The sequence below is a fragment of the Pogona vitticeps genome, chromosome 1 (assembly GCF_051106095.1).
Source record: "Pogona vitticeps strain Pit_001003342236 chromosome 1, PviZW2.1, whole genome shotgun sequence".
NCBI lineage: Eukaryota > Metazoa > Chordata > Lepidosauria > Squamata > Agamidae > Pogona > Pogona vitticeps.
In genome coordinates this window covers 166569884-166587144 of record NC_135783.1, presented here as the reverse complement: position 1 = coordinate 166587144, position 17261 = coordinate 166569884, and the positions used below count along the sequence as shown (strand labels likewise).

At 39.9% G+C, this 17261-nt stretch overlaps 1 protein-coding gene across 4 annotated transcripts in view; it reads right to left on the bottom strand.

Moving 5' to 3' along the window:
- Nucleotides 1-454: 454 nt before the first annotated feature.
- KPNA3 (karyopherin subunit alpha 3) overlaps nt 455-17261 on the bottom strand; it is a 110316-nt gene continuing 93509 nt past the window's right edge. For all 4 annotated transcript variants that reach the window (XM_020796734.3, XM_078378313.1, XM_020796735.3 and 1 more), the window contains 6 exons: nt 16343-16471; nt 11658-11762; nt 11488-11559; nt 11233-11395; nt 9837-9931; nt 455-3159 (listed from right to left, as the gene is read on the bottom strand). In XM_020796734.3, the coding sequence (XP_020652393.2) occupies nt 3061-3159; nt 9837-9931; nt 11233-11395; nt 11488-11559; nt 11658-11762; nt 16343-16471 (663 nt within the window). In that variant the 3' untranslated portion in view covers nt 455-3060. The remainder of the gene's footprint in view (nt 3160-9836; nt 9932-11232; nt 11396-11487; nt 11560-11657; nt 11763-16342; nt 16472-17261) is intronic.

Sequence of the window (17261 nt, the reverse complement as noted above, 5' to 3'; positions counted from 1 at the left end):
CCTCCAGGGGTTTAAGCTGTGCAGGAACTCACGGCACAAAGAAATGAAAGCACCAAAGATGAAAGACACCAGAACAGAAATGATTAAGAATAAAGTTGTCATGAAATATTTTTCTCTTTAGAGAAAAACAGACATTTGTTAACAATGTCACCAGTGTAGGGGGCTGAAAAGGACCAGTGCAGGAATGGCTGGAACATGTGCTAGGGGCATGTGCACTATAGAGAGAATGGGGTCTTGTGTCTTCATTTTACCTATCTACGCACCTAATGAATACATCTTTCTCTCAAAAGAGGGAACCAAAGCAGCAACTTCAACTTCCAAAAGGTTCCTCAAAGAGGTATCTAGAGAAGCACAAAACCTATATGTCATGTACAAAGACCACAATGGGAAAAAATAACTGTAACGTATAAGCAGTTTCACTCTTTTCAAAATAAGGTCCTTCATTTATGTCATATTTGATAGCAGCTTTTTATTGATTATAAAACCTAAGCCCATATACAAAATTAGGAACACATTTAGATGCCTCCTTTTAAGGAAGAATTTAATCTATTAACTGAGAGTTAAAAAAATAATGAACACAATGCAGTTAAAAACACCTGAAAACTTAAAAGTGCAGCAATATATTTTTTGCTTGGATGCTAAGATCCCTCCTCTTTGCATGACTGGAAAAATACCTCCACGTGTGGGGAAGGAAAGAATATTGCCATTCTCCCCCCAATCTGCAGCCCCTATGCCCCCTGAAAAGCTGCATTGAAGGGTCTCCTGCCCTCCTGATTCCACTTTGTGCAGGCTGTGGATGCGGGAAGGGAAAACCAGCAATTCCCCAAGCATAACTGCCGAGTCCCTTCTGCTCCTCATAGAAGGATCTTTGGATCCAAGTCTTCATTTCCTTTATTAACTACAAAATGGTTGAACCTCAGTCAAGAGTTGATAAGGTGACAAGACTGAGAGAAGAAAAAGAAAGTTACTGTTATAAATCAATTTTCCTTACGTTCATCTCTAGTTGAGTGCAAGAAAAAAAATCTCCGTATTCACAGTAGTGAAAAAAATCATTAATCTTAGGTTTTATGCAATCTATGACTACAAACATAGGAATACTGTTTGAGGGGATTTGTTCATATCATCAACTGCATACTTGCTTTGAAATTCCAAAATCTACGACAAAATCAAATTTTGGTTTGGTTTTGTCTAATTTGTTTTTTAGCAAAAACACCACAATTTCAGTATTTTAGATTATAATATGTTAACAGGACACAGTTACCAAATTAACTCAATGTTTGGGTAAAGAAAAAAAGGCACAATGAACTTCAACTCAATTTTATGTGCACAAGAGTTGAAAAGTTTGAGCCACCTTAAAGAGAAATTGATTTTAAAATTTATAAAACCTATAAATAGAGGCCAAACCATTGTATTAAACAGATTATCTAGCAAGTAAAAATCTTGCACTTTAAAACACATACTTGTATCCTTCAAGATACAAGACAACTCACTCTTTAAAGTGGCTCTACCTTGGCAGATATATTTAATGAATGAACACCAGCAATGTCTTGCTCATTAGTGGAAAAACAGCCGATCAACAAAGCTTTGATGGCATCTGTCCTTATCATCATCACAGTAAATACAATCCACATCCAATAACTACATTAGTTTACGCTTTTTGTGTCCTTTCACATCAAGGCATTGGGAGGTACATCCAGTGAACAACAGCAATAGTATCAGTTTGTCTGACAGCTTATACAGTTAAAATTTCACTTCTACCCTCAGCAATCCTAATTCCTCCGAAAAACCAGACTGGACAGTTTCCCCTCTACTTCTGTGTACAAGCTCATGTAATGTATTCATCGTGAGCTGCACATTATGCTTATGCGGAAAAGTAGCAGCTTCCACAAGACTTCACACAGCTAGTATATATTTTAACTATATGATAAGGTTTATAGACTACTTTTCTGTTATTCTTCCAATACTCCAAGAAGGAGGCTTTTATGATGCTTCTAAAATAGTTGCTAGTTTGTTGCCAACCACATCTTTATAAGCACTGGTAAGTTAAAAAAAAGTTTAAGACTAAAGTACAGTAAACAAGAAAGCTCCACAGTTTAAACCAATATAAATCAACATTATTCAATTATAAATTTAAACCAAAAACATAGTGACTTCTGAAAGATGAAAGCAAGATTCTTGTTAACCAATACTCATTTAGGATAGCTTTTTTTCTTATTTTAAGACTCTTGCTTTCAACTTAAAACCAAGTTTTCAAGTCCATAACAGGTTGTAGCTCAGGTAAAATACCATGCACAGCATTTCATTATTTCAAAAATGGCAGAACATACAGGCTGAAGAGTGGTCAAGTGCAGCTTGCTGTTCTCAAAAGATAGGTATAATGATCATGTTTTACTAGTCCAAATACATTGCTCATTCTCCGAACTCAAGTGTCTAAGGCAGTAATGAACACAATTGATATATGTTGTCCGTTTTTTAAAACTAATCAATTACCAAGTTCTTTTGATAAGTTTTTTAAAAAATTTCAGTTTTACCAATAAAATAATTTGTCTTGCACTTTCATCATGTATTCTTCCACATTAAACATATGGAAATATGTTTGTAGAGGACAATAGTAGAGGCTCCAAAAATAAACAGGACCTCTCGTAAGTTTTTCAAAGTGTAGGCATCATAAAGAGTCTTGATCCACAGTGCACTGTTTTCCAAAGAAAGCTATTCTTCTGTGGAAAGCCAATGTGCCATCACAAAGGGATACTTTTAAAACTGCAGTCTGCAGTGATCAGCATGTGGCAACAGGGGGTAAAAAGGGGAAACCCCCCCAACAATAACCAAGAGACAGGAAAGGTAGCAGGAACTGTTAAAAATCTTAACAGTTTATGAGACCATGCATATGCATTTACAGTCCATGTGATAGTTACTTTTGGCAACTGCAAAGTGACTGATATACAACTTGCTTTAGAAGCATCAGACAAAGAGGCATATGCTTGGAGTCTGTTTTCCAACGATAGACATCTGGTGGCATGTTTTACTGGTGTAGGATAGAGAAGCTGCAGTGTATTGATCTTAAAAGTTAAATTCTTTTGTTTGAAGATTGGCTGTTGGATCAAAGTTGTAAGTACCTCCTTGGGTAGCTTCAGGAATGAGACTGGGGTCTTCATCAATCTACAAAGGCAAAGAAAAAGTATACAGTGGTAATTCAGTTTTTTTTTTTTTTACTATAAAAGTAGGATAAACCTACAGCCTTTACTTCCTGCTCAACCCAATGCAGATTGGCATGCATTCCACACCTCATAATGATTTGAGATCCCAGTTTGGTATTCAGTTCTTTTGAAGCAATGTTCCATAAAGAGCAACAGTATTAAAGGAATAACAGTGGAACAGCATGTGGCACACATAAAGACAGACTTTACCTTTGAGACTTGTTTTGAAAATGTTGGGTCTGGTAGTTGTGAAGGAAAATATCAGTAGACGATAACATAATTATTACATTTGGCAAGAATGTTATAATTAAGAAAGAAACCTTGACTGTATTTAATACATTGATATGGGTTTCCAACATGTGTATATATTTTATCTCGGCTGTTTCCCTCTGGATTCTTGTTCTGTAATTTTTATTCTCCAGAATAGAGACTTTCATATCAGTGTCCTGGTAGACTGATGTGATCAGATATCAGAAATCACAATACAGTGGTGCCTCGCATAGCGATCGCTCCGTTGAGCAACAAAATCGCTTAGCGACAGTTTTAGTGATCGCAAAAGCGATCACTTTGCGATGGCCCCTATGGGGTTTTTTCGCTTTGTGATGATCGCGGGGAAGCAATCATGGCAAAGCGACCCTTTTTAAACAGCTGATCGGCGGTTTCAAAATGGCCGCCGGGAAAACAAAATGGCCGCCTGCTGTTTTTCCTCGCTTAAGAGGCAATGAAAATGGTGGCTCTATGGAGGATTTTCGCTTAAAGGTGAGTTTTAAGCCCATAGGAACGCATTAATCGTGTTTTAATACGTTTCTATGGGCTTTTTAATTTCGCTTAGCGATGTTTTCGCTTAGCAACTTTTTTCCGGAATGGATTAACGTCACTAAGTGAGGCACCACTGTACAGTGGTACCTCACAAGATGATGACCCCGCTAAATGATGAATCCGCATAACGATGACTTTTTGCGATCGCTATAGCAATTTGCAAAACAGTCATTCCTAACGGGGATTTTCGCTGGACATTGATTAGGTCCATGCTTCACAAACCATTTGTTCGCAAGACGATGATTTTTACAGCTGATCGTCGGCTTCGCAAAATGGCTTCCCTATGAGCGAGCTTTGTTGGACGACGAGGTATTTTCTCCACTGGAACACATTAAACTGGGTTTCAATGCATTCCAACGGGAAAACGGATTTCGCATGACGACGATTTCGCTAAACAGTGATTTCAATGGGACAGATTATCGTCGTCATGCGGGGCACCACTGTACACAGAAACCTGTCTTAAATCACTTCAGTCTATCAGGACACTCTTCACAAGATATGAAGGCTGCTATTCCTGAGGAAAAAAACTGCAGTACAAGAATGAAATACTGTAAAATATATACACATGTTGGACAACTATACCAACGGATTGAATAAATGCTGCTGTTTACAGAACCTAGCTTAAAAAAAACCTAAATACCAAACAGGGATCATAAATCATCACAAGGTGTGAAATGCAACCAAACATTGCCGTTTCTTAGTGAATGTTTTGCCATGTAGTCTCTGTATTCTACTCATATATCTGAAGAAGTGGGCAATGTTCCATGAAAGCTTACATTAAAATATAGTGGGTAGTCTTTAAAGTGCCACAACATCCTTTTTTTTTTTGGCTTTTAATTTATTTTGGTTTGTGTTTTTTGTTGAAATGCTTGCACAGACTAACATGGTTAAAACTCAGAAAACTGTTTTCTGTTTCACTAAGTAACTTTATGAAATACATCAAGGGCAGGAGGATAACGTTTTAAAAGACTGGGCTGAAAGGTCTATGAGAAAATAACAAGATGAGGAATAAAAGCATGAAGTCTTTTAAGGAGTCCTTATCAAAAAAATATCTTCTTGTCCATATTCAGCATAGAGGCAGTTAAGTCAGAAAAACTAAGATGGTTATAGGTTTTCCGGGCTGTTTGGCCGTATGCTGGAGGTTTTTTTTCCTAACGTTTCACCAGTCTCTATGGCCGGCATCTTCCTCAGACTGGCGAAAGGTTAGGAAGAAAAACCTCCAGAACATGGCCAAACAGCCCAGAGCACCTACAACAACCATTGGATCCCAGCCGTGAAAGCCTTTAAGAATACAATAATTAAGATGCTAAAAAGATGAACAAATCTTATTTTGTATCCCCCTTATGTTTTGTGACCACACCAGAATGTGTACACACAATATCCAGTGCACAACTTTTCATATCAACTGTATGACGGATACAACTGTTAAAGAACTGGCCTTCCAGTCTTGATTCTTATTCCCTATTTTATTTATGCAGGGGAAGGATAAATAGAACCACTGCTACATACAAATTAGAAGGACAGAGGTTTCTAGCAGTAGTCACCATGCCCACAGAATCATAAATGAAAAATCTGTGTACCTGTGCAAGTTGCTGTATTTGTTCCATAGCATTATGAAGGCATGGTTAAAGCCTTCTTCTATGATCTTATTTTCCTAGTATCGTTTACACTACTTACAGGTGTACAGAAGGGGACCATCTCATAAAATTTGTACAGTGGTGTCTCGCTTAACGAGCGCTTCGTTTAACGACGAATCCGCATAGCGATGGCATTTTCGGAAAACTTTGCTGCCTCGGTTAGCGATGTTTCCTATGGGGGATTTCCGCTTAGCGATTTCGGAACCATGCTTCGCATAATGATTAGGTTTTGGGTCCCCGTTTCGCTTAGCGACGTTTTAAAAAGAGCGGGAAAGGTGGCTGTTTGGCAATGCTAATTTGTTGTTTTCCTTCAAATTTTAACTGCCAGTATCCAGGATGCATTGTGCCTGTGCAGGGAAGGTATAAAACCCCTTCCCCATGCATCCTGGGTTTACTTTTCCAGCGTGCAGTTCCAAGGTTGGCTTTGTCACTTTGGTCTGTCTTGTGGGTGCATCCTGTGCTGGAGAACTTCTTTAACAGCAAAAGGTAAGCTTGCATTTCTTCTCCTCGGTGGGTGGAGGGTTTTATTGCAAAACTCAGATTTTTTTTGCAAGGGGGAATTTGGGTCTGGCTGGCTCTGGCTTTGGTTATGGGTTTTTTTTTCATTGGGGAAATTGCAGGGGGTTTTTTTGGTGAGGGTTTGTGTGGAAAGTTGGTAAACCCTCACTGGAAATGGTTTTGCATGGTGTTCTGGTCATGCCTGCATCAGGGATATGGATCCCCAAGTTAAAACCTGAGTTTCACAATTTGTAGCCTTCAGGGGAAACTTACATTAGCTTGTTATGGGGGTTTGAATGCAAGAGTAGGATGCCAAGTTTGATTTTTTTTTTTTAACTGTAGGTATTCCTTTCTGTGGTGTGGTGTGGCCTTTAGTGGACTTTTCCAGAACATCTGGCAAATCAAGAGGTAGGTACAATATGAATTTCTTTTCCTGTGGTTTTTCCCCCCTTAGGTTGTGGTGGTGGGTGTAGTTATGTTAAGTCTAATTTTTCTCACATTTTCTTTAGCCAGGCATCCTCTTGTGGCGTGCTGTGGCCATTGGTGGCCTTTTCCATAATATCTGTTAAATCAAGAGGTAGGTCTGATTTTAGTTTTTTTTCCCCTTAGGTTGCGGTGGGGGTGTGTGCCAAAACTGCCACTTGCTTGTCCATGGCAGTTTTGGCCAGGTGTGGGAAGGTGAGGCAGATGTAAAGCACTGACTGTTTTTTTTTTCTTTTGACGTAGCAACATCGGACATGGGTCCAAAGAAGCCTGCTTCTGCCCAAGTTGGCAAGCCGACCAGGGAGAAGGTTACCCTGGAGATGAAGAAAGATATCATCCGAAAGTATGATGGAGGGAAACGCATTGCGGACATCACCACGGAGTACGGCCGGAATGCATCCACCATTGGCACCATCGTAGCAAACAGGGAGAAGATCCTTGCCATGGATGCAGTGAAGGGTGTCACCACGATCGCCAAGAACCGGCCAGCTGTCCTGGAGGAGGTGGAGAAGCTCCTGGTTATCTGGATGGAGGAGAAGCAGCGTGCAAGGGACACAGTGACTGAGGCTGTGATCTGCGAGAAGGCCAGGGCCTTGTACTCAGACCTCATGGAGCAGCAGCCCGGAACATCAGCTGAGCCTGAAGAGTTCAAGGCCAGCAGAAGCTGGTTTGAACGATTCAAGACCAGATCCGGCATCCACAGTGTGGTAAGGCACGGAGAGGCTGCCAGCTCAGACACTACTGCAGCTGAGGACTTTGCCGTGGAGTTCCTGGAGGTCGTGACAACAGAGGGGTACCGTCCAGAGCAGGTCTTCAACTGAGATGAGACCGGCCTGTTTTGGAAGCGGATGCCCAAAAGGACCTTCCTGACCCAAGAGGAGAGCAAGCTGCCTGGCCACAAGCCGATGAAGGACCATCTGACCCTCCTCTTCTGTGCCAACGCCAGCGGGGACCTTAAGATCAAGCCCTTGCTGGTCTACCATTCTGAGAATCCACGTGCTTTCAAGAAGCTGAAGGTGATGTGGCGATCCAACGCTAAGGCTTGGGTCACACGTGTCCTCTTTGTGGACTGGGTCAATCATGCTTTTGGCCCAGCTGTGAAGCGGTACCTGTTGGACAATGACCTGCCACTGAAGGCCCTGCTCCTCATGGACAATGCTCCTGCCCATCCTCCAGGCCTTGAAGATGACTTGTTGGAGGAGTTCTCCTTCATCAGGATCATGTTCCTGCCTCCGAACACCACCCTGATACTCCAGCCGATGGATCAGCACGTCATGGCTAACTTCAAAAAATGGTACACTACGGAGCTGTTCCGGCGCTGTTTTGAGGTGACCGATACCACCAGCCTCACCCTGTGTGATTTCTGGAGGGAGGAGTTCGACATTGTCATCTGCCTGAAGATGATTGCCAGGGCCTGGGATGGCATCAGCCAGAGGAACTTGAACTCTGCGTGGTGCCCACTCTAGCCAGACTGTGTGGCTACTGGTGCTTCTGCATCTGCACCTGAGTCCACAGTGAGGCAGGACATTGTGGATTTTGGGAGGAACGTGGGCCTCGAGGTCACTGAGGAGGACATTGCAGAGCTGGTAGAGGGCCATGACCAGGAGCTGACCACCCAGAAGCTGGTTGATCTGCAGGCAGAGGCTATGGAGGAGGAGGAGGAAGAAGACCTAGAGGAGGAGCATATGTCCACCAAGGACCTGAAGGATCTCTTGACCCAGTGGGATAACGTGCAGACTCTGTTACAGCGGTACCACAAGGACAAGGCTATGGCACATAAGATGGTGCACAGCTTTGATGAGAAGCTCGTGGCCCCTTTCAGAGGGATCCTGAAAAGGAGGCAGAGGCAACTCACCATGGAGGGGTTCCTCACAAAGAGGCCTAGACAGGACGAGGAACCTGCTCCTTCCACCAGTGGTGCCCAGTTGCCTTCTACCATCTCTTCTTTGTCCTCCCCCTCCTCCTCCTCCTAGAAGACTGCTGCAGTGATGTGGGGAACACTGGTCCGGGTGGTTTAGAGGCTTCCGCCTCACTTGTTCACTTTAAAAATGTTTCTGTAATGTTTACTGCCTGACAATGTTGAAATGTTAAAAGTTTCTGTCCTTAAAAATTTATGTTTTGAGTTTTGTACAATCCAATGTTTCTGCACTTCATGAAGAGTTTCTGTATGTTGATGCACTTTCTAAAGAGTTTTGTAAAGCCAATGTTATGTTTGTGCACTTCATGAAGAGTTTCTGTATGTTGATGCACTTTCTAAAGAGTTTTGTAAAGCCAATGTTATGTTTGTGCACTTCATGAAGTTTCTGTATGTTGATGCACTTTCTAAAGAGTTTTGTACAATCCAATGTTATGTTTGTGCACTTCATGAAGAGTTTCTGTATATTAATGCACTTTCTAAAGAGTTTTGTACAATCCAATGTTATATTTGTGCACTTCATGAAGAGTTTCTGTATGCTGATGCACTTTCTAAAGAGTTTTGTACAATCCAATGTTCCTGTATCATGTTTGCTGTTTTTAAATTTTTTTCTATGCTATTTATAAAGTTAAAGTGTTTAAACTTAAAGTTCCTGCCTCATGTCTGCTTTTAAAAAAAAGTTTTCCTGTTATTTATAAAGTTTAAGATTACTGTTTAAAATGTTTGAAATCACCTGCAGTGTTATGATGTTAAAGTGCACTTAATAAACCCTTTGTTAACCAAATTTGACTTTGTTCTGACTCTTTTTTAATTTGTTGTTGAATTTCCCCCCCGTTGAAATGCATTGAATAGGTTTCAATGCATTCCAATGGGGGATACATTGTTTCGCTTAGCGATGTTTCCTCTGGCGATTTTCGCTTAAGGACGGCAATCCGTTCCCATTGGAACGGATTAACCGGTTTTCAATGCATTCCTATGGGAAATGGTGTTTTGCTTAGCAATGTTTTCCCATAGCGATGTTTTTTTTGGAACCAATTAACATCGCTAAGCGAGGCACCACTGTATCTGGCTGCAACCTGCTGTTTTAATTTGCAATAACATAATTTTGTTTTGAAGATGTTACTGAGTGCCTTTTCACCAGACTACCACGGCTAGAAGTTATACTGAGTCAGACTCAAAACTGAATCAACAGGAAAAGTCATTTACAATCATGCATCTGACATACAACAACAGTGGGGTATAGCACTTCAAGCTGCCAATGTGCTACTAAAGGGAAGAGGTACTTACATCATCACCAGAGAAATACTGATCTATTATTTCAAAAGCAAGCTTATAAATGTCTTCATTCTCATGTTGTTGCAATGCCTCTATTTTTTCTAAACCTGGTTGAAGAGACACAGGAGAACAGAACGATTTATTACCTTTACAAGCCTTAATATTTTCAGACACTGGCCAAGATTCTTTTCTATAACTTCTGTTAGTAAGGTGCCAAAATGTGTCTCAGCCATATGACTGGTCATGCAGCCAACTGCAAAACCATGGTGCACCCCACCTCAACAACAATTAGCTGTATTAATTTACACAGACATTAATGAATACCAATAAGATTCTGGCCACAGCTTTTAACTATTAGTGTCTCAGGTGCTATGGAGAGTATCCACAGAAAAATCCAGAAGTATTACCTAAAATATGCATACTCAGCTATGTTTATATCACGTAAGTGATGCAACCATGTGCTGGGCCAGATGAATCAAATCATCTTTCAGATTAACCGCACACTCATATTAAGGTTCAATGAGCATGTAGATTTACTTCTTCATAAAAGCATAGGTAGTTCATGAATGGAGCAAAAGTAACTTTCCATCCCTGTATTCTGAGGCAAGTCTTCCACCACTTGGTATAATAATAATATAATAATAATCATCACCATCATCTTAGAACTACAGAGCTGGAAAGGACCCAATGGATCATTGAGTCCAGTCCCTGTCAGGGAGGCACAGTGAAGAATTGATTGTAAGAATGCTTAAAGTTTGAACCTAGTAGAATAAAATCTATTTTAAGTATACAGTGAGAAGTTGTACCACAAAAAATAAATACTCAAAAGATTTCATGTATTACATGAGACTGGACATTATTCAAAGACAACACAGTACCGCAAAAGTTCAAAAAGCATTCTGTATGATTAAACAGTTCAATGATCTTAATATGCAGACTATATATTATAACATGAAATGCAATTTAGTGGTAGATTTCAAAATATGCATATGAGTGATTGTAGCCACCACCCATAACACATACCATATGTCACGCAGAATAACCAGAGCTTGGACTAAAAAAGTGTGTAAGCAGCATTAAATCCATCTACAGAAAGATGGGACACAGATTAAGTACTTAAATATTCATGTAACAAAAAGCAGAAATCTTGCCAAAAATTTAGGAACCCATCCAGCAGGCAATTCCACCATTCTATCCTGACGGAGAAGGAACAGCTACTAGAAGCCTAAAAAAGTTATCTAAGGACAACACAAAGTTCACTTCCACATTACTGTATTCCTGCCAGAATAGAAACATCCGATTAAATATCACAATGTGTCCCTTTGTGCATTATTACAAAAAGAGAGGTATGGGCTCTTGTGGGGTGGGGTGTCAAATGTATATCACAACTTATAGAAGTATATCTTACCTCCACATTCTTCTATAATTTCTGCTATTGTGCTTGCCTCATCACCCGCCATTATTAGAATATTTTTTAGACCATCGAGAACCACCTGCACCACTTGAGAATCTTTGACTGAGAGCAAGTTACAGAATGGTGGGATTACATTCTGCTGCACAAGGTATTCAACCTAAATAGCAGAATTAGATAGTTAGCTTTGCATTTGTTTTTCTTTATAAATATTTCTAAATTTCTTACTTGGACCACTTAAGAGACACATACCTGATCTTTTCTACCACTTATTGTTAAGTTGCTTATTGCCCAAGCAGCTTCTTTTTGTGTTCCAAAATCCCCCTAAAAGGTAAAAAAATTACTTGTACTTGCAAAGTATCATCAGTAAATACACAATCATGTAGAATATGAAAAATGTGAAAATCTGGTATTTGACTGACCTTAGCCAGCTGGTGAATGATCATGGGGATAAGTCCAGCATCTATTACAGCCTGAACTTGTTGCTGATTTCCTGCAGTAATATTGGAAAGGAACCAAACTGCTTCCTGTGAGCAAAACAAAACATGCTGATATGCCTTATAGAGCAGAGATATTAGCTAGAGGTGCAAGGACCTTTTTGAATGCAAGGAATATGTGCTTTACCACCAAGTTACAGTCTTGCCCTATTTTTAATTTCAATGTGTAATCAAATAAAAGCATTTTATATCAGGATTTCATGAGACTTCAGCAACTGATGACTTTCCTCTCCAACTGATCATTTAAAAAAAAAATCAAACACAACAGACCCAAGAACAAGGGGCTTAACAGAGATAACATAAACAAATCTCTTATAGGTGTTCACTTCTATCCAGTGTTGAGAGAAAAGTGGAAGAAGTATGTAAAAAGTCTGTTCCTAATCTCACAGCATCAGGAAATAATATCCCAAGCTTTTCTAAAAGTGAGCCTTAATATCTTTAACAACTGAAAAAGAAGAATAAAAAAAATTATATTTCTGCTAACTAAAGACAGGCACTAACTGCACTTTGGCATGGTTCATTGCATGAACACTCTGGATTCCAAGCCCCAACCTCTTAGATGGGCGCCGTTTCAGAAGCAGTGCCTCAGGCTTCCCTATCCTGCCTCCTCCTCTGAGTAGCACCCAGGGGAGGAGGCAGGGCACGGAATTCAGGGCACCCATGCAACACCCGTGGGCCCAATTGGCTGAACCACATCAACCCGCCGAAATGCAGAAAGAGCCAACATTTATTGCTAACATCTGGCAGAAGTTAGGTGAGATGAAAGAACAATTAGACTTCCTGGAAGTACTCAAACATTTATATGCTCCAGGAAAATACAGAACAGTTTGAAGGAAGCATTTCTCATTGTAACTTTACATTTATCTGTTAATTAAGGCATTTCTAAATCACCATTCAAAACATATACCCTGTGTGGCGGACAGCTCACACATTACTCCTGTCACTCATTTTAGAGCCTATGACAGGACAGGAGGGGCGGAGTCAAAAAACTGGGAGGGCAAGAGAGGCAGTGAGAGAGAGACAGAGAGTCAGTTAGGAAAAAGATGGTGAAGCGTTTAGACAGAGAGAAGACTGAGAAGTATTTAGACAAGATATTTGACAGTTGGTTAGTTAGAGAATATTAAAGAGTTAAAAGGAATTAGAAGTACACTGACAGAAAATATTTAGATCTTGATCAAAGAAAATGTGTACATGCAAGCTTATAAGTAATCAAATCCACGTTTAATGAATGAATGATAATAAAACATCCATGATTTTCCTTCTTATTTATCCTTAAATAAACCTCGTTTTATTTGGCAGCAAGAGTGTGAAATTCATAATTGATATAGTGAGGATAATATTTTCTGGTGGCAGCGAAAAAGGGGAAAAGGACAAGTCGTGTTGAAAGGTGAACCTGGGTGAGGGGCAAAACACACAGGGATCACTGGGGGGGTGCACGACACCCTGTTTTGAATAGATAGCTTATAAACCTAAAATGGATCTAAGTCAACAAGATTTTATGAAAGATTATGCCTCACAATTAATATCATTAGAACAAAATAAATTATAATTTCTTCATTTTACAGATGAACATAGCAGAATAGCAACCGTCCAATTAGCAGTGCTTAAAGCAGTGGTTCCAACCCTGGGTCCTCTGATGTTCTTGGACTACAACCTCCAGAAATTCTGGCCAGCACAGCTAGTGGTGAAGGCTTCTGGGAGTTTTAGTCCAAGAACATCTGGGGACCAAGATTGGGAACCACTGGTTTAAAGCAGCAAATCATTAAAATGTCTGAAATAATAAAAACATATTGACCCGATACTAAAAAATAAGGTGGACCTCTAGGAAATTTGTTCCAAAGGGAACATTTAACAAATGAAAAATGTGGCTTCATTACTGCTTCTGGCCAATGTTCTTTATCTATACTATAACACAACATTTTCCTCAGAGGTGCTGATCAAAGTGTCACTGCTGTCAGAGATTGGGCAGGTGTCAGTAACAAAAGCAATTATTGGTTGTTGTGGGTTTTTTCGGGCTCTTTGAGTAGCCACAAGGACCGGAGATCACTACACACAAAAGACCAGCTAATGACACCCATCAATCACAGTGACAGATAATCCTTCTTATCATGACAATACACCCACAACAAGATACACTAATCACCCATCTACAGAATAAGACAAAAGCCCATCTCACAGCCGTAAATAGTCCATTCCCAAGCCAACTACACCAGAGCACAGAGAGCTGTCCTCCGAAGATGCCGGCCACAGAGACTGGCGAAACGTTATTTATTTATTTATTGAATTTCTGTGCCGCCCACTCTACCCAGAGGTCTCTGGGAGTTAGGAAGAACAACCTTCAGAACACGGCCAAAGAGCCCGAAAAACTCACAACAACCATTAGATCCCGGCTGTGAAAGCCTTCGCAAATACAAAAAGCAACTATCCTTGATAGCAGTGATACATGACATAGGCAGAAAACGTTTTAAAGCTGAGGACCTCAAGTTCTAATGGGAGTTATTGGGAGTCAGATACAACAGTGGCCAAGGGAATAGCCAAAGGGGAGATACTTCACCAGCTATCCTTCTGATATCCTATTTTGCAATTTTTATTTTTAAATATTTTTCTTTTTAAGCCACTTCACAATGTGTGAAACTGACAGAGGAAGGAGCCCAACCAAATAGGTTCACTTGAAGTGTGTACGCCATTTGGATTCAAGGACTGCACCAAATGGCATACCAGACTTCTACCCAACTCCAAGCAACCCTACCTAGCCCACATCAGCTCACTCCAGAAGAAAAGAGTCCATGTACACGTGCCATGAGCATGTTACTTTAGGTCCCAGTTTCAGCACTGAATGCATTGTGCCAAGAGTTCTAAAGACAGCCACCTCCCCAAATGTCTAAGTACAAGATGCACTTATAATTTAGCAACTCTAGATATGGCTCATAACCTGACAAAAACAATGCAAAATGACACTGCATTAGATTTCTAGATTTTAGAACTGGAATGGCTTCTATTATATTTAATTAAGGAGCTGACAAAATATCTAGCAAATCCCCAACTGAACAATATGTAAGGCTGTCTCTCTCTGCACCAATTGTTCAATACTTCCTAAATAGTTTTTCCTACTTAGATTTTCTTTTGTTGTGGTGGTTAAATGGCTGAATACAAAAGTTGTCAGTTTATTTAAGAACAAAATACACCTAATAAGGAGATTCTCTAGCTGAGGCTTCATTATGTTAACAGTGAAAACAGATAATAAGATTTCAATAATAATGAAATAATGATAATTTTTCAGTTTATAAGGAATGGAAACACAAATGCCTCTATAGATTAAAATATCTTTTTATTGGTAATAGTCCACAGACTATGGCTTTGTTGAGAATAGAGATGGGCACAAATCTTGGTTTGGAGGTTCCTGCCAGTTCATAAGCATCCTTCCACCACCTCTCCGGCCAATGGCCCACTCACCAGTCAGACTGCACTCCTCTTCTCCTTTTTGATTGTTTGACCAGTCCCCAGCAGAAGCACAGGTTGCCTGTTCTGCCTCCTTATCTGATCAATCATGGAGGAGTTCAGGGAAGCCCATGCTCCTGCCAGAGACTGATTCAACAGCCAAAGAGGAGGAGAGGAGTGCACGCCAGGGAGGCAAGGGAAGGTCTGTACTGAGGTTCGTGCCCATTTCTAGTTGAGAATACACCTAGGAGATATTTACTATTTTTCACTGCAGCTAATGGAGGTTACTCTTTCACAGCAATCTCCTTGCAGACCTCTCAGACAAATCTCCTATTTGAAAAGCTAGTCTTATCTAAGCCAGAGGAGTTTAAGCTCTAAATCACACCATCTGCTCTTCAAGACCACATGCTACTATTCCCAAGGTACTAAGCTGGTGTGGGAAAGTGCCATTATGATTTCTGATGATGCCTAGTACTCCTAACAAGTATCCCTTAGACCAGTGACTGGCAAACTCAAGGAGTACAATTGCAAGCTCTCCACAGATTATACAGTACTTTATCCGGATAGGTTTAAATCAAATCAGTTACATTACTACTTCTAAAGATTGGAGGGGCTGCGGGGAAATTGGTTCATATTTTCACATGTGGTAGTCACGTAGTAAGATAACAAACCTTTTGAGAAATGATGTTTAGAGAAATTGGTGAAATAACAAGTTAAAAGATTTATTTCTTATGTCCAGCACCAGGTTTGTTATTATTCAATTTTTTAATGAAAATTTGAATTTGTTCTTATAATCATTCTTTGCCAATAACTAAATTAATAACTGTCTCTTAATGGAAAGCTTAGACTAACATCATTTTCAAGTTGAGATACTAATGTTTGGCAAGCAGCATTACAGGACAAACTAACTAGGCAGGTGCAAGCCCTCAGACAGAGAAATTAGACTTCTTATTTTTATTAACTATGTACATACAAATACTTCTCTGTCAGCTCCTCCAAGCACTCATGCAGACCTTCAGCAACATCTGCTTAACTGATCAATTTTATCTTAGCTTCATTACCCCAGTTCCTGCCTGGTCTTATGTTATTGTTTCTTCCTTCATAACAAAAGTGATTTTAAAGTACTAATTGAAAAAAAGGAAAATTTCAAAATCACAAAGGTTAGTACTCACCTTATTTATTTTTTCTTTTGGATGTGTCAGGAGATTTGGAAAATGGGAAAGGACATCACAATTGAGAACAATCTGAGTCTGCTCATCAGTACCAGTTACTATGTTACCCACAGCTCTGAGTGCCGCAGTCTGTTTTGAGAAACAATATGATTGAGCTTCAATTAAAAGGTCTATGAACCTTCAATTGGGCCTGCTCCATTGAAGTACGAATATGTAGGCACCACATATGCTGAGTCACAGGAATGATCCTCACACTCACATGCCCTTCCTGAATCTTGTGCAGAATGTAAACTGTACTTATGTGATCCAGTTGCTCCCATTTTCTAGAACTTCACTTGTAAAATCAAAATTAAATATAACAATAAAGTGGATAAAAAATAATTTCTTGCAGGTACACAGAAAAAAAGTGTTAAAATCAACTTGTACAGTAAGCCCAACTCAGAGAGAATAACTCATCGAAACTAATGTTGCTTAACCAAACAGAAAAGCAGATCCATTACTACATAATTCTTTCTGACCTCTCTTTGGTCAAAACTTGCTTTTCAATTTCTACCCACTGGTTCCGTTCCTGCTCTCTGGAGTGATAGAGAAATGGAAACCTCCAATGTTTTAACAGTGCGGCAACCAGCACAAATATTTTAAAAAGTAGTTTTCTTTAGTAAATAGCAGCAATCCCAATATATCTAAGATGTCCCTTATAATTCTGTTACTTGTCAGCTGCTATTGCTTGACAACTTGCATAAAACAAAAGTGATCTCTTAGTACCTAAAAGTCAAGCCCTATACTCATTTTTGATGATGGACAGGTAAAGAAGTTTGAGCAAATACCCTTTTTCAACTGGAGGTAACACCCACTGTGACAGAACCTTGGCCAATCTGCATGGTAACAATTGGTGGCAGCGAGGTGGGATCTGAAAATC